The 27432-nt window shown below is 33.3% G+C and overlaps 1 protein-coding gene across 1 annotated transcript in view; it reads right to left on the reverse strand.

Annotated features, from left to right (window-relative positions):
- Window positions 1-7162, reverse strand: part of LOC112040785 (cyclic nucleotide-gated ion channel 1) — a 9126-nt gene extending 1964 nt beyond the window's left edge. The window contains exons 1-6 of the mRNA XM_065772773.1: window positions 7075-7162; window positions 6732-6991; window positions 6401-6619; window positions 5744-6033; window positions 5039-5150; window positions 3753-4151 (exon numbers count right to left, since the gene is read on the reverse strand). Of these exons, the coding sequence (XP_065628845.1) occupies window positions 3753-4151; window positions 5039-5150; window positions 5744-6033; window positions 6401-6619; window positions 6732-6991; window positions 7075-7162 (1368 nt within the window). The remainder of the gene's footprint in view (window positions 1-3752; window positions 4152-5038; window positions 5151-5743; window positions 6034-6400; window positions 6620-6731; window positions 6992-7074) is intronic.
- Between the last annotated feature and the right edge of the window lie 20270 nt (window positions 7163-27432).

A 27432-nucleotide genomic window follows, 5' to 3' on the forward strand; every position in this document is an offset into this window, starting at 1 on the left:
TTTTAATATTTGGTAGCTTTTTGAATTTTTAATTATGGATGAGTGTTTTTTTTTTTTTTAACATTGTTATAGAATATTATTATGTGTCGTATTGACTTAGGTGTGTCTTCAATTCTGGTCCCACTCTGTATAGAATAATTTTTGTCCCACTTGTAATATTGAAAGCATGTTTTGACTAGAATATTTTAATGCAGAAAAAAATATAGCAAAACATGGAAGAAGGTGATTTAATATTTGAGATTCACACGAGGAAAGTTCAAGAATTTGAAGGTTAATTTATGTTAGTGGTGACATATCAATTCATGGTGAGGATATGACAGGATTGTGTGTCTTTTATTGAGGTTGAGAGTATTTTGAATCATATGGATATAAGGAAGGGGGGGGGGGATTTAGTTTATTACAAACAAGTTGGCATGAATTTGGATGAAGGGCTTGTGCAGATAAAAACAGATCCAGATGTGTTGAAGATGGTTGACTGTCATAAAGGTGTAGAAAGTGTGGTATTATACACTATTAGTCAAGAGATTGATAGTGATTGCATACCATTTACTCATAACTTACCTGAGAGTGTTATTATTGGTGGTAGCAAAAGGAAGGGAAAAGAGAAGTGTGTTTCTAATGCTACTAGTTTTAATCGACCAAAGTTGCATGGAATTTGGGGAAGAGGATGGCCCCACGTGAGATAGAGGGAGATGTGGAAAAAATTTGGGTTTTGTTTTAATTGAGTTTGGGGAAGGTTGTTTCAGTCTTTTAATTTTGTTCCACCTAAGTAAGAAGCATGTGCTTGTCACATGCAGCTAGATTTTGTTAAATATAATAGCAAAAATAACATCGGGGTGTAAAGCGTGATAAGTGTGATAGTTTATGGTGCAAAGTGTGCAGTCGAATAGTTTATGGTGCAAAGTGTAATCTAGTGCATAGTTAGGTGGTAAAGTATAATTTCCCCTGAAAAGTTTGTAAATTGTTGTGACTTTATAAATTGTTGTATCACTGATTTTTTTCGCTCCCAAATTTGGTGGACTTCGCGTATATGGGAAACATTATTTATGCGTGAGTTTTACAGATGCAAAGGGATTTAATGAAGAAGAACATCCATGACTAACTTCTTTTAGTCCATTGAAAAAAAAAATCAAAGTAAACTCTAAACTTTGATCCTCTACTCTACCCACAAAAAATAAATAAATAAATAAAATCAAAGCAAACACTAAAGAGAAAAAAGTGATTGCAGTGGGACCTAGAGCACAGGATAAAGCTAGGAATTTTATTTGATACATCTAGAGAACTTTAAATTCTATTATTTTGCAAACTAGCCAGCTCCTCTCATGGATTTATGCCATTTAAGACTTTAGCAAAAAAGTGATAGAGGAATTATTTAGAAACTTAAAAAAAAAATAAAAATGAAGGGTTGAGAAATCAGCAAAAATGGAAGGATAGTAGATCTGTACGTTTGAGTTGCAGAGAAAAAAGGGATGGAGAGAGACTATGAGAAAGTGAGGGGCATTTATTGAAGTTAATGGGAAATATGAGATAAAACATTAATTTTAGAAAATTGATGATGTGGCCTGTAGTGTATTTTTAGACTTTGGATCTATTTTGAATAAATGGTATAAAAATGATATAATTTGAACTCATCTCATATATATGAATATAAATATATATATATATATATATTTGCAATTTTACATTAGGTCGATAAATCATTATATCTTTTTATAATACTATTTTTGGTTAATACAATTTGGAAGTGTTTTTTTTTTTTTTCATCACGAGTCTCTTCTCACTCCCTTTTATAGCTTTTGTTTGGTTTTTTTTTTTTTTTTTTCCTAATACTTAGTTATTTTGAAAGTGAGATTTTGAATTTATATCAAAATACAATTTTGGCTATATATTTGAATGTGAATATCAAATATTAAAACAACCCAAGAAGAATATGTATAGACAATATTTTTTTTTTTTAATTTTTCATTGATTTATATTTAGTTATAACATCAAGATTAAAGTAAATGAATCTTTAAAATTAAAATTGACTATAGATGAATTTGTAAAGTCAATATATTTATATATTTAATATTGTTAAAAAAAAAAACTAAAAGTAAAAAATAAATAATAAAAAGAATAATGATGTGGTGGATGATGAGGCTCAAAAGGAGTGTAATAAGAATAAATGAGGTCCAGTTAAAGACAATTAATCTTAATAAATGAAAGCGTATGTAATCATTTTTTTTTTATCACGTTCTCTTTATATTGTTATAAAAAACTACTTTCTTTTATTTCAAAAGGTGAAGTATTCAAATTTTTTTTTTTGAGAAATTGAAGTGTTCAATTTCAAACATTAAGTCTACTTTTTTTTTTCTACATATTATTTTAAATATTTTTAGGAATTTCTAAGAAATTTGTAGTTCTAATCTCATGTATCTATATTAGTACACAAAACCTAATTAGTAGTTTGAGTTTTAAGAGAATGATAAATTCAAATAATATATTTGAAACTTAAACAGTTTATTTGTACAAGAAAATATATTTGGAAAATATAATGCACAATATATAATTTAGAAAAATATGGACCTCCTAAAAAATGAATAATATATAAATAAAAAAATAAATAAATCCAAACAATCAAATGATGATATATTTTTTGGGATAGATAAATGAAGTATAATTTTATAAATTGTTTAATTTTGGGGGAGAACTATTATTTTCCACAAAATTTAGAGAAAAAAAATTATATATTATACTATAACTACGAAATAATTATTTATTCTCAGACATCGCATGAATTTGCGGTTAGTATATATAAAATAAAAAATGTATGACTTTAAATTTTATTCAACATTATTTTAATACATATATTTTTTTAGTTTAAATTATATTCTATATTTTTATATTTCATTGGAATTTGTTATATTATATTTTATTTAAATAATAGAATAAATAATTTAAGATATAAACACAATCATTATAAATCTCTATAAATAACGACCATGATTTTAAATGATAATATAAGGCCATTTGGTTTTATATATTAATACATAGCATGTATGTCGCATATGTGGTATTTATGTTATGTGTTTTTATTTATTTTTCGCTAATATATATATATATATATATAGAAAATGAAATTATATCCCCTCTATTGGGTTGTGTATGTCATATTTTTGTTATGTGTTTCAATAATATAATTACTATAAGTTGTACAACATAATTCATCATGTAACTCATTAGAAATACATTAAAATGATTGAAATTGCTTATTTTAAATGAAACACAAGCTATTCTAAACGTTTAAAAATAAAAATAAAATACTAATCCAATGAAAACTCAATTATATATATAAAGTTTCAAAAAGTTAAAAAAGATTTTTTTTTTCAAAAAGTTAAAAAGGATTTCATTAAGTATTTTAAACAATTTTGTCATATATTATAATCTTTACTTGTTTTATTAAAAATCTTGGCCTCACATTATGTGCATTCGTGGGATAATTTAAAGTGAATTTTGTTCTTTTATTTTATTGTTTATTATATTGTTCAATGTTAATTATATTATTGACATATTTTTATTTGTTTATATATGTTTTTAATTAAATGATACATCTCTAAGGTATAATATTAGTCATTTTAATTTTTGACAGAAGACAAGAAGTAAACTTTTTCAAACTTTTCAAGTAAATAAAGGCATGATATTAGTCAATAATTCTATTGGTATGCATAGGGACAAAATGTATTTAGAAAATTGATAATAGCAAACAAACTCACAGTTTTTAGTAGATCAAAGCACAGGTAGCGTTTTATAGCCTTTCTTAGTTCTTCAGGAAGATGACGCAACAGGTTCTCCACAAAAACATCTTTTTTTCTTTCCAATCTACGATCTACGTTCTGCATAATCTCATTTTTCATTTCAACAGGAAGCCTGTATTTGAACATCCATATTTCTATGGTTCGTTTTTTCTCCTCAATCTCCATCTTCTCCTCCATCTTTATTCTTTCTTCCTCCTCCTCCTTCTTTCTTTCCTGCTCCATCTTCATTCTGTCCTCCTCCTCCTTCTTTCTTTGTTCCTCCTTCTTCTTCTTTCTTTCCTTCTCCATCTTCTTTCTTTCCTTTTCCAAAGTTTTCTTTTGCTCCTCCGATTTTTTAGTTTCCGACTGCATGTATAACTGTCCCACTTCTACTGGTAAATTTGTTTTTGGTCCTTAAATTTAAAAAAAAAAAAAAAAAAAAATCCATTGTATTTTTCATTCTTAAACTTTGTAAAGAATATTCTCTTTAATAGCTAGCATAGAACCAAAAATATGTATGAAGAAAAAAAACTTTTTTCAATTTTAGTTTAGGAATGACTTTTTTTTTTTTTAAGTTTAATAATAGAAAGTAAAACATTTTCAATAATTTAAAAATAAAAAACAAACTTTTCATTAGTTTAAGGATGACAAACAAACTTTAAAATTTTAGGAATTGAAAAATAAAATTTTGATAAAGTTTAAAAACCAAAATAAAATATTTTCTCTAATTCATTAATACAATCTAAGTAAAAGAAAACAGACCATATCTATCATCAATTACAAGACTCTTGAGTAACCAAATTTAGTCATTTAAAATAAATAAAAATAGCAATAATGGTACTTATCAAGAAGTTAACAAGGAAAAAAAAAGTTGATAAGGACAGGTTATTAATTTGATTAGTACAGACCCAAATACAGTTTAAAACAACAATTAAAAGAATGCTTGGAGAGCCTTCTAGCTAGTGGCACCCGGTGTCAGTGTATATCTTGACCTCGGGGGGTTCAATCCCCCGCACCGCATTTACCCAAAAAAAAATCAATTATAAAAGAGATCATAATATTACAACAACCTCACCACTTTAAATACTGTGTAAACGTGTGGTGTGTCATTCTTCCAGGTTCCAGCCTAAACACTACTCTAGTGCTCACTTCTTGTCATCAGGCTAACTAATGTTCTAGTTCATAATTGTATAGCGAGGAAGTAGGACCCTAAGCGGCTAAGCCTTTGACAAAAAGAAAAAGTAAAGCAAAGCATTGGGGCTAACCTGCAAATTTCCAATGAAATACGAAAATAATAGCAAGCCAAAGAGAGAAATAAGAATTGTAAAGAGGCTTTCCCAGACATAGTTACTTGTTTGGAGGTTTTGTCCAAGAGAACTGCAAAACGGAGCAACCATAATGTGTTAGATATACTAATTATCTTAAAATTAATCATACATGCAATAAATAACTAGGAATTAATCTACAATCTTTTTATGAATACTGCAATACGCATATAATTATTAAAACAAAATTTAGTTACAAAATTAATTGTAGTCTAAGATTACAGCCTTACTCAATATTTTTTTATTGGAGGTGAATTTTGATAAATCCACCATTAGATTATATCTTCATCTTATATTCTCCATACTTGCAAATTTTTTAGAAAATTAAAGATCAATAGCTATCTCTTCAATAAAATATTAAAATTGCAAGTTTTTATAATTTAAAATTATGCGTAAAATATTAAATTATAGATCATATAGAAAATAACATTTAACTGAAACAAAATTTAACATGTGTATTAAGAACGTAAAGAACATATAATTTAACGATTAAATTTTCAAAATATATAATAATATTTATTTTATTGAATAAGGTTATAGTTTTGAGTTACAACCAATTTTGTAACTAAATTTTTTTCTAATTATTAATAAAAAGTATTCTAAAGTAGAAATATGGAACAACAGATCAGTCAGATATGTACAAACCTTAGATTTCGCAAGCCCCACCAAAAACATTGAAAGAATTTTTCTGAGAAACTTTTGGACTGCACGACACCAGACTGAAGGGCTCCAAGAAATATTCCAAAATCAAAGAAGGTTGTATTTGGTGTTGTATTTGGTGGACTTATATTGCAAACATCGTTTAGAAATGTGTAATTTCCTAAACTGTGATCACAATTGAAAGAACTTTCGCTACATTCCTTATCTACACAGGCCCTGTGCCAGCAAGCCGTCTCTCGTTCAATAGAAAGAAAATACCAGAAGGCTCCCAGTACCTAAAAGACCAGTGAGCCATTGAACATCAATTAATTCCTCATCTATCCAAACCAGATAATAATAATTGTAATGCAAAAACATTAATAATAACAATAATAATTCACAGAATTGTACAAAATATATAATCCATGCAATTGCACAAATGAATAAAATGAATTATTTCACATTTTTTATAATCATTATATAAAAATATTTTTCTTTTTGTGTTTCCGAAATAACTGCTTTTGATTCACTAATATTGTTATTTTTTTAAATCTAAATTTTTTTCATGAAAACCAAAAAAACTCTGATATATATATATATATTAATGGATACTAGTCAAGGTAAAATTTCATGAGTATCAAATCAGTTTAAAGTGAAACTTACATGGCTGGCAATGATGTACAGGAAGAAATTGAATGCGGCTTTAACCCATATGGGGCTTTTGTTAGCTAATTTGTTGGCTTTTCTCTTAGGATCTTTCCAGGATAGGTAGATTTGAACAACTCTCGGCACATATTGGAAAAGAACAAAAGAAGTCAACCACTTTCTTTTGTTCAAAGATTTTGAGCCTTTCAGTTCTCGAAAAATAATTAAAATTATCACCTGAACAGATTACAAGAAGTTTAGAGTCAACAGATAAGAAGATAAATATATGGCACAATAATAAAAGTCATCATTGGTATAGCCAAATTAGCTGAAGAAATCTCTCCTTTACCTGTGGGAAGGGAAGAAGAACCAGAATGTCAATTAGGAAGTACAGCTGCCACCACCTTGGTGTTTTATTAGGATCAAAGTCTTCTCCCGAGGTCTTGTCTGTATAACCATTAAGAACTTGCAAAATAATATTTATAATGCCAATGATATCAGTAACAGATCTCAAAATAAGAGATATGGTTCTCAACTTTTTGTCCAACTCAATGCACTTGTTCTCTTCGTTGATCACAGGAACGTAAAAGAACAAAGGATCCAATGATACTGCAATCACACAAGACACTCCAAATATTATCCTCCACGTTTGAAGGATCCGGTGATGCTGCTCATGATCAACAGTGAGCTACTTGATCTTTCCAGTGAATCACGTCCATCAATCACGGACTGCTGATCTCCAGCTTCAACTCCATTCCTTGTAATTCCCCTCAATATCATGAATCCTGAAATATTATATATATTATTATATATTATATAACATAAAATTACTAAGTGAAACTTATACTATGTATGGTGAGAGTAGAACAGGAAAACAAAGACGAAACGTGATACATACTAAGTCACAATGACACTATACCTTAAGGATTAATCAAGTTACATTAAGACTCTTCATAATTACTTATATAACTAAGATCTACTTAGTAAACATTCGATATTTCAGCCCATGCCTACGTCACACACACTTATACAATTGAATTCAATCTAATAATCAATTAAGAATGTGGGTTTAATTTAATTTCCAAAAATTTCTTGACCCTGGTCTTTTACTCACGTGCATCAACACAAATGTAGAAATTGATCATAGATGGACTACCAAAAAAAAAGAGTAACATTATGAATTAGGTACTCATGTAAATAAGTTATTATTGTTTTTTATATAGAATTATGTATTCTAGTAATTAGACATTAATATTTTTGTCTTTGTATATGAAGCCCTTTAAAGAAAATATGATGTGCCAAGATTCTATATATGGGTCTTATAATATAGAATAGAATTTAAATTCAATTAAAAATATATATACCAAAATAATGATATGTATAATTGCAAGGCTTCCAATGTTTATATGGCACAATATTAAAGATAAAAAATAAAAAATAAAAGTTAAATGCCTTTGATGTTAATATATTATAGATATATTAATATAGATTATATACTATAAATGAAATTTGTCATACTTAGAAAACAAAACAAAAAAAATAGTTATTTCCATTTATACCATACAATATGCTGAAAAATGTTTATAAAATAGAGAACCCAACACTGACTATAGTAATTTACTTGTTTACAAGAATATTGTCTACATTGTTTGAGAGGTTGAACAATGATATGTTCGAACTCATAATCTTATAATTTCACCAATACTATGATAAAAGAACAATTCTTCAATATTAAGAAATGATGAATTCAATCGTTTCACCAGTATAACAACCAAAAAAATAAATTAACTAAAAATGATGAATCATACCTACTAAAGCTTGCACCTTTATTTCTTCGGAGTTGCCCACGGTAACTCATATCTAAAGCCTCAATGAGCAATGTCCCTAATAAAAGAATCAGTCATTGAATTATGAATAAACCCTCGATTAAAAATTATATTTCTTTATTCCTTTGTTTTCAATCCCTATTATCCTTTTATAAGTTTTAAACATTAAAAACATTTAATATGATGATTTTTTTAATGAAGTTTGACATATTAAAATTAAAAAAATAATAATAAATAAAAAATAAAGAGAAAGAGAGAATAGTTTATTAATTATATATAATAAAATAAATTAATTAATTAAAATTTCAATTTTAGGATGGAACTAGGAAAATTTATTAATAAACAAGTGTTCCAATTTTTTTTTTTAATGGCTTCACAAAAGCAAAGAATATTTTCACCGTAATAGTGTGCATCATAAGATCAAGATGGAAGATTTTGTAAAAATTATTTATACCATCTCAATAGAAATAGTCACCTATCAATCAAAAAAAAAAAAAAAATAGAAATAGTCAGACCAAGAAATCAATTCCAGATTACTTATAGCATAATTTTATTTGCAAAAGGATTAGGAAGGAAGAAAACTGTCAAGTTGTTTTGGAAATGTAATGAAAAAAACAATAAAGACTACTTCTAAAGAAGTATACATCTCCTTACAGAGAAAAAGAATGTGAACTTATATGACAGAATATAATCGAAACCTGATAAACTCTAGTCGCAGGCTTTTTTCAAGGTGAGCAAGAGAGACTAAGATTGATTACAATTTAGACAAAGCAAAATGTGGCTTAAATTTATAAACAAGGGCAACTCTTGCTGTTCTCATAAATAATTCTAGTCAATGAACCACTAACAGTGGTCTATTCCTACTTTCCTAGTCTTTCATTAATATTATTTGTTTGCTTACCAACCGATGAATTTAATCTATTGCAAACAATAGTAAAGACAGCTAAACATGGTACTGTAAAATGGGAAAAAGTCCAAGTTCGCAAATTCCCAGCAAAATAAAATAGTAAGAAATATAAAAAAGTAAGTATAGTTTGCAATTTGCCAATTGACTATAACCTCGTCATTGGTACAAGTGGAACTCAAGAAATAATAAGTAAGAAAACGAAATGATAAAAGATACTACATGTAAAACATTGAGATTCCTAGTTGACTTTAAAATCTTCATTATATTGAGATTGCATGTGACAATCTAAAGATTAATTATATTGTCTGTCCACGAGTTTCGGCAGCCAACTTGTTTTAGAAATAACAATCAATGTCTCTTCATATTTTAAAGAAAGACTGATAAGTAAACAAAATAATTTTTAAACATTATCTTATAACAATTTGTAAACTATATACTATGAAATTTCACGTGAAAAGTTGTATAATAGCATCTGTATCAGATGTGTCATATGTGCCAAATGCTAAATATTTGGCACATTTGATACACCAAACACCAAAAAAACCCATTTATCAGATGTTCCAAATCTTATATTTTTTACAACATGCTACAGTAGAGTCACAAATTTGCCACGGTACAGACAGGTGTGGCATATGGATTTATTATTTTTTTATTCCTCTTTCTCTCTCATATCTCTTTCATCTTCTCCTTTAGCTATTCACCACCTCATCTCCACTCTCCCATACTCTTCTCTTCCCTTTTCCTTTTGCTCTATTCTCTTCCCATTCATGAATCATGAGCCACCATCGATTTCCTCTCTACCATCTCACAAATTCCATCATCACTAATCTATAAAATCTCCTTCGCCAGTTTTTTTCCCCCTTTCATTCGCTCTCTCCTCTTTGTTCTATCTCAGAGTCGCCTATCAGCGTGGGTGTAGGTCTCTAGGTTGTGGGTTTGTGACTTCGGATTGTGATCGGCGTGGGTGTCCGGGTTGTGGGTTTGGGTTGTGGTGTGGTGGTGTGTGTGTGTGTGTGTGTGTGTGTTGCTTTAGTGTTTTGCTCACCGGCGTGATGGGTTTCCTCTCTATCTTTTTCTTTCTTCTCACCGATGGGTTTTGTGATTGTCTTCTTCTTCTCGCTAATCTAGGTTTGTGACTTTAGATTTGATTGGCATGGGTCTCTGGGTTGTGGTCTAGGTGGTGGTTAGTGTGTGTGTGTGTGGTGTGTGTTGTGTTGTTTTGCTTGGTGTTTTGCTTGCCGCGTGATGGGTTAGCCTCTTTGTCTTTCTTCTTTCTTCTCACCAATCTGGGTTTTGTGATCTTCTTTCTTCTCGCCGATCTGGGTTTGTGATTGTGATGGAGTTGTTTTGTGATTTGGAAGAGAAGGTATGGCTGCCTTTTTCTTTTTTTCTTTTCTTTTTTTTTTTTGTGTGTTGGATTTTGGTTGCCACAGTAGAGGTTGATATGGGTAGTGCTGTGGCAGAGTGGCTGTGACTGTTGTTGTTGGATTTTGTGGAGGTTGTTTTATATTATTTTAAAGTATAGTATATATAATTTTAAATGAAGTGATAAAAATATAGAATATCTGATAAATGGAATATTATAAAATGATATGGTAAAATAATAAAGGTGTGGCAAAATGGCAATTTTTTGCAACAACAGATACGGATGCTCTAAGGATTACATAAACTCCAAATCTGTTAGTAACAATAAGGACATGACATAAGTCTCAAGAACCGTTCTTGCGAGTCGCGAGGTTGATAAATATCCTTACCTCCATTCTGGGGGAGTGGTCTCGCTAGCTACCCCATTTTGACTATATTAATTTTTTCAAACATATCATGCAACTTAGGCTACGCAAAAGTGGTATTTTATTATAAAAAGAGTAATGCTACAAGTACAAATTACTTTATAATATTTTATAAATTGTTGTTGTGATCAATTTCTTACTGTTATCATCTGGGCCCACCAATATATCACTTTTTATTTACCAATAATTAATTACCCATCAGCAATTATTGTAAAAAAAAAATAAAAAAATTTGTATCTCTATCATTTTTCTTATGAAAAATAAAAAGAATACTAGGGTTTGATCCAAGTTTTACTGAGTTTGTATATATTATTATCAAACATAGAACATTAAATTTCATATATTTACAATTAAACCTTAATCTTGACCCATTTTGACCAACTTTGATCGAAGCTTACCAAGTTTGGCCCAATATATTACTAAAAATGTGAGATCGAAGTAAATTTGGTTCCTTATAAAAGAGCACAAAATTACCTATTATTTGATTATTTACATACAAGTTTTTGGTTTGAATTGAGTAAAATATCATGTGAAAGCTCGAAAATATGTGATAACACAAGAGCTGTTTAGACCCCCAAACTAAAGTTATGGCTCGATTGACTTTACTCTAACTTGATACTAAGTGCAAAATAGAGTAAATGCAAGCGGATAAACAAACAAGCTACTCTAACTCATAATCATTATAACACAGCAGTAAAATGAAAGGTAAAGAGTATGGAAGAAGAATGCAAACACAAGATAATACGCCAATGTGTTATCGAGAAGAAAACCGAAGAACTTGGCGAAAAACCTCTCTGCCGCCCTACAAGCGATAATTGATCCACTAGACAATCAGTTGGGATACATGGGTTAGCAAGAAACCCTCCAAACCTAATCTACCCGATGCACCTAAGCCCTCTAAGCTCCTACTCCAACAAGGCTTCTCGAACCATGTTTTGTCTAGCTCTCTAAATCCCGCAATATGCCCGATTGCATCCATCAAAGCTTGGCTTCTTCCAATACTTCCCAACAGCACCAAAACCTCACTTGACACTCTAAAAGGGTGTGGTAAGTGTTTAGGCTATCAAGCTCTCAATGATATAGAAATGAAGGTAGGAGTTAAGGAAAATCCACAAGCAATTGTGTAGAGAATTGTGGGTATAACAATCTCTAACTCTCAAGGTTTATGACTAGGATTTTCTCTCTGAAGCACTCCTCAACATCTGTGGGTAATATGGGTATATATAGTGTGGGTACAGAAAAAGTGTATCAAAAATGACAATTCAACAAAATAGAATGTTTCGCAAGTATCTCGTAGGAAGGCCTTACCGCGAGACACTCACAAAACACGGTTGTCTCCATCCTGTCTTAACTCTTCGCATTCCAGTCATATGGAGGGCACATGCATCACTTTGCGGGATGCTTACTCGCAAGTTACCCGCGAAAACACTTCAGTCTTCAATTTGCCTTGAGTCTTCACACTCTCTCTCTCTCTCTCACAACCCTTACAAATAAATCTCACATTAAATACAAGGTACAAAAGATTGAACAAAATTACAATCAAATTTGGCACAGAATTAAAGCCAACATAAAATAGTTGTAAATTACAACTTTACATCATGAGAAAAAAAATCTACAATTCATAATTCATTTCATGGAAGAGCTAAGTAATTTCAATGAAAAACATGTCAATTATTGGAATCTCAGTTTGTTGGCATCTTTCATGCCAAATTTGCATATAATTTTCTAGTTTTTAATTTCATTGTATCATGCACAATTGTGGGTCATTTTGTAATGGGTTGAAGAAGTCTAGACTCTAGAGTTGCAAGTTGGAATTGCTATTTGCAACAACTGGTTTGTGTGAAATTTAGAGGGTCGAACAAATGGTCAAGCAAGTTAACATTTTGAAATTCAGTTGAGGCACCAATTTCACCTCTCTCTTACCTCTCATTGGCTTAAGCAAAATTTCCTAAACCTGAATGAAATGAGCTATATATATTTCTCTGTTGTACCTGTCTCTTACTCTATATAATTCCCATTTCCCATGAAATTTGTAACATACCTTGAATTCCTATATTAAAGAGTTAGAGGGAGTACTCTTGAAACCCTAAAGCTAAAACCTATCTCTTCTCTCTACCCTCCTTCCTTTCCACTAGCAATTTTTATGTGAGGAGATTAAAACCAATACACACAAAGAAACACTCATAGTTTTTTGATGTAGGGAACTATTGGAGTAGTTCCAAAATCTCCAAGAGGCCTTCCAGTGGGCAAGGAGACTCGGTCTTGCGATTGGCGGCTTACACTACAAAAATCTGGGTCTATAGCCGCGTTTAAAAAACGCGGCTATAGACCCCAAAAATGCGGCTACAAAACGCGGCTTAAACCTGCGTTTTTTGTAGTGTTAATTCACAAATCCAGTGACAGAGTGATGACTAACAAGAAGAAAAGATTTGAGAAATTAATTGCTAGTAAAAACAGAAGGCTCAAGTACTTAGTCATTATTTAGCTTGGAGGATTTTGCAAATGATCTATACTGCAACTATTCATGTTTAGTGGACCGTTTGGTGCTATATATTCTAGAATTTTTAGCCCAGTTTTGGATTTTTTTTCTTCATAACACTCCAGCATGTTTAGGGTGCTGATTGTTTGTTTGGGACTTGCTACTGTGTTTATATTTCCATGCATATATTAATTTACTAATTATATTACCAATTGGGCTTACTTTTGATAAGTAGCGTAAAATTGACATAAGCCATAAATTGGGGTCTAAATTGTAAATCTCATCAACTTCTTTTTTAAGACAGAAATAACATTTTGGTCCCTATATTTTGGTCTCATTCTCATTTTAGTCCTTACTTTTTTATTTTACCACTTTTTGTCTCCAAAGTGAAAAGTGCGTTCTATTTTAGTCTCTACTATTATCTCACTAACGAAAAGTATCTACATAGCAGACGAAGTGTCATGCTGCGTAGGGGCCTGTGTGCAGGATTGGATTTCTTCAGAGATATGTTTCTGACAAGTAGGTAGCGAACAGTAATGGGTGAAAGATTACGTCTGAAGACGTTTCTAGGACTTTGTATTGCTTTTTTTTTTTTTTACAATAAAGCAAACGATATTATACAATAATAATGCTATTTTAATCTCATCCATCTCTTCCTTGGAACCATTCTTCATCAACGTCATCTAGATCATGATTGTGATAGTAAGGGTCATCATACCCTATAAGAGGATTAGGCATCTCCCAATGATCTTCATGTGGCCATTGTTGCCTGCAGATGTCTGGATCAGTTGGTACTATTTCAGGAAGGATTCCTTTGTTAAGAGATTCAGCCATGGTGAGTGCATGATAACAAGATACCCAATGAACATCTGAATGTGTGTGGAGAGTAGTTTGAACAGTTCTAATGATTGCATTCTGATATTCTAGAAATCTGGAATCAAGAAGTGAAATTCTTGAAAGGATTATGGTCTGGATGTGTTATGGCTAATGGTTGCAGACTTTGGTAAGAAGAGATTGGGGAAGATAAATCCAAAAAGAAAAAAAAAAAAAAAATCCTTATTTCTCTCAATTTCAAGTGCGTGTTTGTGACTTTGCGTTTGTATCTTTCTTTTTCTTCTTTCTTTTCAGATCCACGACTTTCAACATTTTTATTTTCATTTTTCTCTCTCTCTCTCTCTTGGCTCTCTTGGCTCTCTTTCATTTTCCCGTCTTTCTTTCATTTCGTTGTTCACTAATATGGGTTTGATTTGGGTTAGAGAGGTAGAAGGGCTCAGATCTCGCAGATCGGTAGTGGAGGTGGAGAGAGAGGCTCAGATCGGTGGTGGTCCGGTGGAGGTAGTGGATGGTATATGGGTTTTGATTTTGCAGCTGGAATCCTATATCACCCAGCCTCTCTCTCTCTCTCTCTCTCGGTAGAACCCCATGTCCGAAGCTCCTGCCATTCATCTTCACTGTTCGCCGCCACCACCACCCTCTCTTCTCTATCTCTCTCACGGTAGGATCCTGTGGTTTCTTTCTTCTTTCTTCCAAAATTGCTGGTGTGACTTGGTTCCACGGCTAGCAATGGAGGTCGCTAGCGGTGGAGTAAGGGATATTCTGAGTTCGTTTATGAATGAGAATTTGTTGGGTTTGTGTTAGGGGAATTATTGGGTTTGTGAAAAATGTTCAAATCTTGGGATTGATATAAAAAATTTGTTTGGTTGCCGATTTGTTTGGATGCCAAAAAAATGCTTAATAAAATGTTATTTTCTTTAACTGTCATTGATTTGAGTTTTGATGCGTTTGGTTATAAAGAAAGTACAAGAAAGACAAAGAAAATAAAATAAAATAAGAATTAATTTGCTAAGAATATGAGAACATTAACATGATAGCCATGTTCCGGGAATAATACACAGAATATGAACATGTTCTTTCCTAAAAATAATGAATTGAATAAATAAATAAAATAAATAAATCTTATAAAAAAATTATTATTTTATTATTTTATTTTATTTTATTAAAAAATTAGAATATCAGAATGTAGTTTTAATTGTTTTATCTGACTTGACTTTTTTTTTTAAAAATAATTAAAATGCTGATGTGATATTTTTAGAATGTCAAATGAATTTTTTTAATATTATTTTAAGAGAAATGCTATGTCTACAATAATTTTACAATATTTTTATAATAAATCATAAGTGGTTAGTTGTTATTGGTTCAAATTTGAAACTAACACTAAAATTGGTCATGTCAGCATTTAGCATGACAACAGTACATTTCATTTGCCATGTGGATAATTTCTGTTAGTAAAATGATGGTAGAAACCAAAATGGAACGCGCTTTTAACTTTGAGGACTAAAAACAGTAAAATAAAAAAGAATGGACCAAAATGAGAATGAGTTTAAAATATAAGGACCAAATTGGTATTTTCGTCTTTTTTGAAAAATATTTTGTAATTTTCTTAGAAAGCAAGTCTAAATTTTTTGGAAATAAATCACTTTTTATTATTATTTCTTGGGATGTGCTATAATTCCTAACAAGTTCAAACGTATTTTAAAACAAAATCACTTTTTCTTATTAATTTTCTTGGATGTGTCCTAGGCTCCTAGCTAATTTCTATAAAATTGAGCTTTAATTTAGTTAGAATTATAGTCTAATTTTTTTCATGAACACGTGCAATATAGTATTTTTGTAGGGCAAATTCCACTAAAAAAATTTCTACATATTATTAAAATGATACCAACAATTTTCATTAGAATATGCACATGATTTTCTTAAGGAATTTCATTAAGTTTCTCTTGGTCATATTTTTGATGAACTTTCTCTTGGTCATATTAATCAAGAAACATGTACAGATTTTATTTGTGGACAGAATCATTTGCAATTAAAGTTTCATAATGTAATTCAGCAAAAAAAAAGTTTCATATTGTAGGTCCATGTCTTAAATGCTTTGCCCGTGTGGGATATAATTGGATCCCATCAAAGCCACATGTCAACCCAATTTTATTTCACGTGGCATTAAAATCCTTTGCCTCATGTTTATGTTCTAGGTTTTTACAATTGTTGACATCACCTAAGTACCATCATCCAGATGGCCTAACCTATTTTGTAAACTTCACATCATTTCTCTTATAAATGGAAACAATAACGCCCATTTTTATTGCTTTAACTTTTTATTTTTTATTTTTTACTTGGTTTTTTTTAAATACAAGGTAGAAATTCTACTCTAACATAATCTAAGTATATATGTGTGTGAAACTCCCTCTTGAAGACTTGAACCTCGACATTTGCCCCCACATTTCACAAGCACTTATACTTGTGGAGTGACCATCGCACCAAAAATGTGCTAATTATTTTACTTGTTAAATACTCTCAAACTTGAAAAAATTTCATTAACTAAACATTTATTTAGTAAAATTGAAAATTTTAAATTTAAATAATAAATAAAACATTTTACAGGAAAATTCTTGTATGAGACGGTCTTATGAGACTTATATGTGGGACCCACATGTCATTAAGACATAAGTCTCATAAAACCATCTCATATAATATTGGAACTCATGCCTCATTGAGACATAAGTTTCATGAGACCATCTCATATAATACTTACTTTCATTTTACATTTCTTTGATATACATATGAAACCCCCCATCCCATCAATCCCTTCTCTTCTTGCAAATCTCTCACCCTCTTCTTCACTCTTTCTTGCACAGACATGGTCCTTAGAGCATTGGGGTCGTAGTGGTTGCTGGAGATTTGGTGTCTTGGATATGGCCAAAGTACAAAGCGGCAAATGTAGTCTTAATTTTTGGAGGATTTAATTAAAAGTGTTAATAAGTACCTTTAGGGCAATAGTTAATAATCTATTTTAGAAATGTTTTGACATCGCTTTTATGAAAAATAGAAAAAATTGTCAAAATATTAACTACTTTTTTTTCTTTTCTCATAAAAACTTTCTTTAAATAAATTATTAACTATTACTTTAAGGACATCTGTTAGCATTTTCCTTTTTATTTTTAATTTATTGCAAATTCAACTTAGCCAGCTGCTAAACACGGTTTTGTAACCTATGAAAAAGTCCAACATTGCAAATTCCCAGAAAAATAAAATGGTAAGAAATATATAACGATAGTATATTGTGCAATTTGCTAATTGATTATATCCTCAGCATTGCAATAATTGCAAGTTAAAACCTTGACCTTAGCTGCTAGTTGACTACAAAAAATAAAATAAAATAAAATAAAAAATAAAAAATTAAATTAAATTAAAAAAAAAAAAAATCCATGTTATTGGGATTGCATGTGAATTGTGACAAATACTGACGATTCAATCGATCATTTATTACTATTAAGAATATATTGTCTGTTCGCGAGGTTCTCGGCAGCCATTTTAGTTTAGAAATAAAAAGCAAATTCTCTTCATTTTGGAGAATGACTTGCAACCGACAAGTAAACGGAATCATTAATTTTTGTCTGACCATTTGGTAAACCACAAATTCCACGTTCCTATAAGATATTGCATGCAAATATATTTTATATTGGGTAGAGCTTGTGTCCAATGGTCAATGTTATTGGATACGTTGCAATATAGATAAGTGTCTAAGACTGAACACGTGTTTGTATCTTAACGGATCCAGTGGCCATTGGCCACTAGACACAAACCAAACACTTTTATGTTTTGTTAAAACTTTGAAAGCCAAAACTCATATATGAACGAGAAGAAAAACTATAGAAACTCCGAAACTCTTAGTAAAAAATACATGAATCTAAATAACCACAGTCCTCGCAACGTAGATAAACCCTCCAAATTTCAACATTTTTTTTTCGGGGCTATAAATGACCAATTTTATTCGACAACATGAACTAATTATTAGTTAACACCATGAGGAACAAAACAAGAAAGAAAACCCAACAACCCGATGACTTTCAACATCCTTTTATTTTAGCATTTCTTCTGGTGGTTTATTTGGGGGAGGAAGGAACCCAAGTGTTAGCGCGCTTACCAAAGATAACATTCCCATTCCACTCACTTATCCAAAACAAAAGGATTAAAAAATAGTATCATTTCTTTTTGCTATTTTAGAGAAAATGGGTGACCACAATGAAAAGACAATTTTGATACATTGGTTGATATTAAGGGCAATTATATACTGCTAAGTTCTAAAAATTCAGGATCTAAATGTATTAGAACTTCAATGTGTAATGTTGGCAAATCATGATCAAAACTTAGAGTCTAGAATTAGGCTGCTCAAAGTATGTTTATTATAAAGTTAGAATCAAGTAATTGCAGAAAATTACTATTCACTTTCTGCAAAGCTTGATCGATCGAAAATTAGACTTAATCGATCAAAACTCATGCAGATTGTTTTTCTACAGATTTTTCCAACTCAGCCCAAGCCCATATGACGTGTAGGGTTTTATGTTTTGCCTTAAGTATAAAAGGAAAAACCCTAACCACATTTTATCGTTGTTGTTTATGCTGTGTGTATGAATCTCTTGTGAGATCTAGAGGTATTTGTCTTCATATATACTTAGGATTATCAAGATCAAGATTGATGTCAAGAGCTTGGTGATTGTTTCAGTTGCTGCTTAAAGAACTTAAAGAATATCACAAGTGGAAGAACTTGTGGCTGTAGGAGATTAAAGAAAGAAGTAGTCTGTAGACTCGAAGTTGTCACATGGTTGTGGCAGTAAATTTTCTACTCGAGGTAGCAGTAGAATGTTAGTGGTCTAAGTCACTATTGTAAAACTTCAATTCTTTCATAGTAGATCTGTTTTACTTTAAGGATAGCTAGATTAAATCCTCCCCATGTTTTTTACCGATTTGGTTTTCCTGGGTTATCATATAGTTGTGTTCTTTATTTTTTGCACTATTTCAATGATATGATTTATTTGTGTTAACCTAGATCTGAATAATTTATCTAAGATTATCACTTAGTTAAATAAGGTTAATCTGTTTGTGTTTAAGGAGTCTAAAAACGCACATATACCATTTGATTTGATTTACAGCTAATTATCACAAATTTACAAATCATCAAATATAGCAATAAATCAATAAAGGAAACAACACAACATATGGTGACGAAATGAAAAAATAAAAAATAAAAACTACTATCAGGATTAACCCTAACCCCAAAAAACAATTTTACTATTGGAATTAGTTTACATTTGAGATATACCCGTATCCCTAAACTCTACCACACAGAAAATTCACAGAAGTGACCCCATTATTTGCTTCAAGTTGGTTGAACTCTTCTAATTTAAAATCCTTCCACAAACTATGTTTGTGACTTCAATAATCACCTTGAATATCTAATTTTTGCAATACTGTTGGGATGACTTGACTCTACACTATAACAGTAACAACATCGAATAATATGTTCTCTATTAGCTTCATAGTAAGTTCAAATCTTTTATCCCATTTTGCCTGCTCCACGCTATACTCCACCAATAAAAATTTGCCACATATCTCACCTAATAAATTAAATTATAATTTTATGCCTTTATTATTTGTTACCTAAAATAAATAACAATAAATAAAATAAACAAACCACCAACGCCTCCCCACAACTGATCCTCCACCACCACCACCTTCATCATCAGTAGGAGCAACAAATCACCGACGTCGTCAGGAATTGCTAGCAACATCAACCCGAGCAGTCACGGCCATCCACCTTTGTTGGGTCCAAGTCAAAACCTTGTTTTTAAATCCAAAACTGTTACCCTCAAAAATCAAAGCGCTCTAGAAAAAACACTCTCTCATGTTGCTTTCTTTCTCACCAATCTAGTCTCAAACAAACAAAACAATGGCCTAAAAATTTTGTTCCAAGTTCAACTTTCATTGTCTGCGAGTGGAACGTCCACTATCCCATATGAATAATTTATGGACAATGGGTATAAGCCATGGTGATTTGTTTTTTTTTATGGAGTTCTCGCAAGCGATTTCATGGATCACAAATAATAAAACTCATTCATGGATTTGAAAACAAGGAGGACGTGGTGTGGACTCGGCGAAGGTGGATGGGCGTAACTAGTGGGATTGATGTCACTGGCGATCTCTTGTAGTGGCGCTAGAAAAAGTTGAGGTGGTGAACCGGTGGTGGTAGGAATGTGTTGGGTTTCTTTTTGTTTTATTTATTTATTTTATTTAGATAACTGAAATAAGTCTAAGGCATAAAATTATGTTTTACTTAAATAATTAGACACTTGTCACATTTTTATTTGTGGAGCATAGAGTGAAACAGGAAAAGTGAGATAGAAGATTTGGACTCCTTCATAGTAACAACATTGTAAATTATCTTCTTTATTTACTTCTATACTCACTAATTGGTTGGATAGTTAAAGGTTAGGGTTTTCTCTTGGATTAGCATAAGATATTATGCCTCTACAACCTAGTGAAAATTATACTTAATGAGCCTCTATATAGACTATATACTTAAGGTTAAAAATCTCATGGCACCAACTTAACTAAAATGATATGATTAATTTCAGGATTCTTATGTATCAATCAAGAGAGCCTAAATTGAGGGTGTATGGACTATGGAGAGACCTGTCTTGTGTTAAAGCAAGTGAAGATTTGAGTAAAAAGAAAAGCAATGACTTGAAGTTGAAATTAGAAGAAGAAGAGGTCTAGTTCAACTCAACGGTAACTTGAGACTAAGATCAAAACGATGTCATGTGGTTTAAGTGAGAAAGAGTTTTTTTTTTTTTTTGTTGAGAAACTAGCCCACAAGAGGGGCAGAAACTATTCATTTAAAAGACAAGATCATGGTTGTAAACATCCACAATGTCAAGAGGGACTTCCTCCATCCAGACTAACAAAGGATTACAAAATGATCTACGGCTAGGCGATGAGCCACACTATTACCCGAGCGCTTAACATGAAAAAAGAAATACTACTACAGGAATAAGATAGAGCATGGATATCTCTTAAAATGTGGCCCAGTCCAAAGAAAGGAGAGATTTATCCTTGATGGCATTGATTACAACTTCAAAGTCTCCTTCAACCAAAACTCTGTCAAAACCAAGCTCTCTGGCAAACAAGAGAGCCCTTCTCGCTGCTATCACTTCCACTATCTCCACTGAAGTAGACAGGGGAATTTTTTGTGAAAAGGCAACCAATACCAATCCAGCCAGATCATGGATTATCATGCGAGACCTGCTGAAGAATGGGTTGAGAAAATAGCGCTGTCGAAGTTCACTTTCACCGTACCAGGGGGTGGAGGCTTCCACCGAACTGCATGAGCTGTTCTTGGGATTTTTGCATGGATTAGACGGAGGTGGTGGAATTCATGCACCAAGGCATGGGCTTGCTCTGGAATTTTTTTCAAGGGTCGAACCTGAAGCCCAAAGGCTACTCTGTTTCTACTCATGCAAATCAGGGAGATGGTATTTGCAAACACCTCCACACAATTGGGGTCCAGAAGGGCTAAGTACATAATCTCAGAGAATGTCGAGTGTGGTGAGGTAGTCTCCTTAAGCTTAGCAAACTAAGGGAGCCACACAAGATCGAGTTTCTGGCAAGACCATAAGGCGTGAGCAACGGTCTCAGGTTCCAAGTTGCAGTTGGGGCAAGTATCTACTTGTAGAAGTTTTCTCCGAGTCAAATTAACCCTCATGGGGAAAGAGTCATTGTAGGGACACCAGAGAAGGGTACGGATTCGGTTTGGAATGTGGAGGTTCCAGATTTTTTTCCATGTATTATTACCTTCGGTTTGGTCAGAGGCACCCGGTGCAACAAGCTCATCCACTCACAAGCCAGTTTGTACCCGAATTTGACCGAGTAAACACCATTACGGTTCTTTGGCCAGTACAACCAATTATGTGTGTCCATTAGACTCAAAGGAATCGTTTTGATCACATTTGCCTCCATTGGGATGAAAATAGCATCAACCCGATCAGATTTCAAGCAGTGCAACTCATGGTCTATTAAGTCAGCCACCTTCATATCCGGGTTATGATCTGGGGGCGGAGAGATAACTTTACCCAAGCCCCTACCTGGCAACCAATGGTCATCGAACACCTTTATAGTCCACCATCCCCAACCCCACGCCCCGCCNAGGAAGTAGCAATCTCTTGAAGTTGATGTTCAAAAGTGCACCATATGTTCTAGTTATTCTTCAACCCAAGAATCCAGTTTCTCTTATATCTTTGTGAGGCCCTACTGTGAAAGAAGCGAGTGTTGCTATCACCTGATTGTAAGTACAAGGCACGAGCCCTCTGAATCCACACCATGCTCTCCTTATCAAGGAGCTCATTGATTTCCAACTTTAAAATTTAGACCTGGTCAAAGGAACCACCTCTTGCAGCAACCTTCTCAGCTAAGACAAGCAATTTTGAAGCCTCTTCAGCTAAGACAAGCAATTTTGAAGCCTCTGCTAGTTGCCTTTTAATACTCCCAAAGGAGGAGCAACTCCATTCCACCAATTTCTCGCCACAATGTTTAATTTTTGAGGCAGCCAGGATCATGTTGCTCTCATAAGATGGGGAACCCCATGCATCAATTATCGTGTTCCTACACCCATCTTCTTTCTTCAACATGCTCTCAAAATGAAAAGGTTTATTTCTGCACTACACAATTCCATCGGGTTTGATGATATTAGGGTTATGGTCAGAGGCATTGGAATGGATATATTGGACCCGTGTAGCTGGGAAGAGTTCTAACCATGTAGGGCTAGCAAAGGCACGGTCCAGTCTTTCCAATATCATTGCCTAGCCCCGTTTGCCTCTCCAAGTAAATTTTTTTCTGGTGAACCCAAGGTCAACAAAACCAAGCTCATCCACAACATCCCTGAAAGTTTCCATCTCCACTTCCCTTCTTGGAGTTCTGCCAAGCTTCTCATGGCCTCTAAGGATCTCATTAAAGTCCCCCGCACATACCTAAGGGAGGTTGTACTTATTATTGAGTTCACGTAAAAGTTGCCATGCTTCCACCTTCCTCCTTGATTCTGGGAGACCATAGATACCAGTAAGCCTCCAGGAATCCACATGGCCATCATTGACAATAGCATCAATAAAATTAAGAGAAGAGTCAACTACTTTGATACTTACTGAATTTTTCCAAAGAAGAGCCAAACCACCAGCTTTAGTAATTTTGTCTACAACCCACTTCTCGTCAAAATTAAGGTCATCACACAGTTTTTCTAGCCTTGCTTTAGCTGCCCAGGTTTTGGCTAGGAACAGGATAGAGGGGTCTTGTGCTCGTACTAGGCTAGCAAGCTCTTGAATCATACAGTAGTTCCCAAGCCCCTGCACATTCCAACATAAACAACTCATTGTTCTCAACGAGGCTGGGAACTAGCCTCCACTGATGAGATAATGTTTTCTTTCTGATCAGAAGTATACGTGATTCTACGTTTTGATGGTTTTGAGTCGGAGTGAGGCAAGTGAGCTACTTTTTTTCACAGAGCAGCGTTGAGTTTAGGAGAATCCTCATTTGAGCCCACTTGTCTTTTGATCCTAGTCCACTTTGGAGAAGTGTTGGGCGTTGGTTTAACCTAAAGAGGGCCTGAGTTTGTTATGTTGGCAAGCGGGCTTATTAGGTTGGGATAAGGGCAAGAGTATGTTAGGCCAGGCATGAGAGGGCCCAGAGGGAAAAGAGTTTCAGCACATGCAGAGGGTGTAGAGTCAAACCTTGCTATTTCCTTGTCCAATGCCTCCAACGTCACCTTAAATTTTTTTCCCGCTTCAGCTCCAACTTCCAACGCCACTGCACTAGCGTACACGTAACCTGCTTCAATCTTATCACTCTGAAAGTCCTCTGGAAGCGCCAGATCTGTCTAATAAGAAACCAACTCCATCATGACAGGTGGATTTGAATCTTTACCTCAGTTTTCGGGCTAGATTACCTCTGGTGAGGGATTGTCAGTACGGAGCACCACTACTAGTAGCTTGCTGCCCTGCACCGGATTAGAAGGAGGATTAGCTTTCTTCCTCAGTTCACTAATACCCAGTACCATAACCATCTTGCTCTTTGAAGGCACAAAAGGAGGAGCTTTTATCCAAGGTCTGTACTGAGGGCTTTCATCATCCAAGTTCCCCTCACAAGTAGACCCAAACTCACAGTTCTGCCCATCATGTGATAGACACCCATACCTATAGCAGAGGTTTGGAAGTCATTCGTACTTAAAAGGAATCCACAAGTACTTGCCATCATCCAGAGTAATCAATCTTCCCTTGCATAACGGTTTGGAAATGTTCAGAGTAACCCTTACCCGCACAAACCTATCTCTTACCATGGCCGCTTCGTCCTCTCCACTGTTTACTGTTCCTGAGTCTTCATAGAGTTGTTCAGCCACCAATCTATTCTTAAATCTTAGTGGGAGATCATGTACTTGAACCCAAAAAGTGGCTTGATCAAACTTCAAGTCTCTCACGTCCTTGGTGCCATCAAACTCTTGCATTGCCACCAAGTATTTATCAAAACTCCAAGGTTCCCCTGCTAGGACTCTCCTCATATCGAGTTGGTCCTTGAAGGAAAAGAGGACAATATGATCACCCTCCTTCCTGACTTTGAAGCCCTTCGTTACTCTCTAGAGGGGGGAGAAAGTTTTTGCAATAGCCTCTAGGTTGAGCGCACGCCGGGTCAGAAATTTGGCTGCCAACACCCACTCTATTTTAGCATGTTTTTCCATTAACCTCACGTTAGATCCCTCACAATTCGATAGTTTAAGCTTACTCCAAGTTTTGGTAAGGTCTTCCATCTCGTGGTTCAGTAAGAAAAACCGAGAAAAGGGAAGGAAAAAGAAAAGGGTAAAAATTGGTAAGGAAAGATTATAGACAACAATGGAAAGGAGAGAAAGAAAATAATCTTTTTCCCAGCAACCCAAGGAGAAAATCCCCACAAGCCTCTGAGTGAACTTGTCACTGAGAGGTACGGATGCACGCCTTCGAAGGAAGGGACTAATGTTTTACACTCGCAAAAAAGATGGGAGCCACCTATCTCAAGCGAGAGAGAAACCTATTTTAAAAAATGTGACTTCGTGTTTTTTCAAGTGAGAGAGAGTTTAAGTGTGTTATAAGAAACGGTGACATTTCAACATTAGTGGAACGATGCCATTTTGATCTTCTTCCTTAGTTCAGGGTTTCAAGACTTCCTCTATTCTTCTTAAGTGCTCGAGGTTGATTTAGTTACAAAGATTGACATAGAGCCTCAATGATAACTATCCTCCCTTGAAATTTGGAAGTTGTTATAGGGTTGTTATAATTCAGTTATGATAGAAGCTCTTAGAAGGTTCTTGATTGTATCTATTTTTGGTACTATAAATAGAGGTTAGTGTAATGTATTTTACTTGAGCTTGTTCAAATCACTTTTCATCGTTCAATAGAAATCTCTCTATGTTTTTCTTCTTTATTCATCTTTTCTGTTATAGCGCATTTTATTTCCATCCTTATATGTATATTAATGTATACGATAATGCATTATGTTTTTATACATTTTCAAAACTAATTGTAACTTACCAATTATGATAGGACTATCACTTTTTACTACTATAATTTTACACATTCTAGAACCTAAATGTAATTTATAATAAAAAAAATAAATGTATTAAAAACAGCTTGGACAAAGACACCATTTATTTATTTTTAGTTTATACTCACACAAAAAATCCTATTGCACCACTGTACTCATATATGTATGCTAATGTAGTATTCAATGTCAAGTTAAATGGTCCAATTCCACTCCTACTTAGAGCATCCATAGCAGTAGATCTAAAAATTTAGCTATTTAACTCCATCAAAAGTTACTTTATCTATTTTACTTACACACATGCTGCAACAGTGGATCTATTTTAGCTTTCAACACAAGAAAATAATATAAACTTCACAATAAAATAATATATTTCCTACAATAAAATAATATAGCCCACTACCCTAAAAACATCCACAACACCAACCACAATCACCTCTACCATCAGCCACAGCCATAACCACACCCACCACCACCAATCCACAATAGGATCAACCAACCAAAATCTCCAATATTTTTCCTCAACCTAGACCAAACAAAATCATCAATCACAAACAAAATAAAAAATCACCAATCACAGAGCTGGGCTTCAGTGAGGAGGACAATGTCGGCGTGGGTTTGATCGACAGAAGAGAAGTGGGTCTGAGGTAGATGAGTCTGATCGACAGAAAACCAAAGTAATGGGCTGAGGAAGGTAATGACGGCTTCAACGATGAAACCCAAAGAAACCTAAAGCTTTAATCGATGATGAAACCCACGAAATCTAGAGAAACCCAAGCTTGTCGACGTTGGGTGAGCATTGAGATGAAGGACTGGGCAGAGGCGTGGGTTGGAGGCGTGGATCGACGGCTTGGGCCGATGACGTTGAGGCCGGCGAAGGCATGGGTCGGAGAAGTTGAGACAAAGAGGTGAGAGTGACTGAGAGAGAGGGGGGCATGGTGTGAGGTGAAAGAGACATCATGGGAAGACTTTTATTATTTTAATCAGGCTGAGAGTAAAATATTAATTTCTTTTTGTTTAGCTCTCAGCTACAGTGCACATCTATCTATAGATATGCATTGTAACAATAGAGCTAAAAAAAATAAGTTTAGCTCTACTACTGGAGCATGATTTTTAGGTGTTTGAGGAGCTAAAAATACAAATATGGCTTTTTAGTACTACTGCTGTGAATGCTCTTAAAGAACCATGTCATTTTCATTAATTTCAAGAAATAGAGATAATAAACATCCACCTCGATTCGATTTGTTCCATTTAGGTCCCATTCGGTTGACTTTAGTTCATTGGATTCATTTTGGTCTATTCGGTCCATTATGGTCCAGTTTAGTCTAGTAAGTCCAATTCATTGAAATTGATCAAAATGAAAAACATAAATAATAAATAAAGTGTCAATTAGTTTAAGCTCTCTCTTAAAAAAAAATTAAAAAAAAAAAAAAAAAAAGACTAGTGTTGCCATCTGATAATAAAAAACTATCATCAGGAGTGGACATCATAACTTGAAACTATCTCTTAAAAAGAAAAATGTGGGTCTTTATTAACTAGTAATAATAAAGACTAGAACATAATCAGAGCAAGAGTTTTAAGTTCGATCATTATCTCCTCTA

The sequence above is a fragment of the Quercus suber genome, unplaced genomic scaffold, assembly GCF_002906115.3.
Source record: "Quercus suber isolate HL8 unplaced genomic scaffold, Cork oak 2.0 scaffold_63, whole genome shotgun sequence".
NCBI lineage: Eukaryota > Viridiplantae > Streptophyta > Magnoliopsida > Fagales > Fagaceae > Quercus > Quercus suber.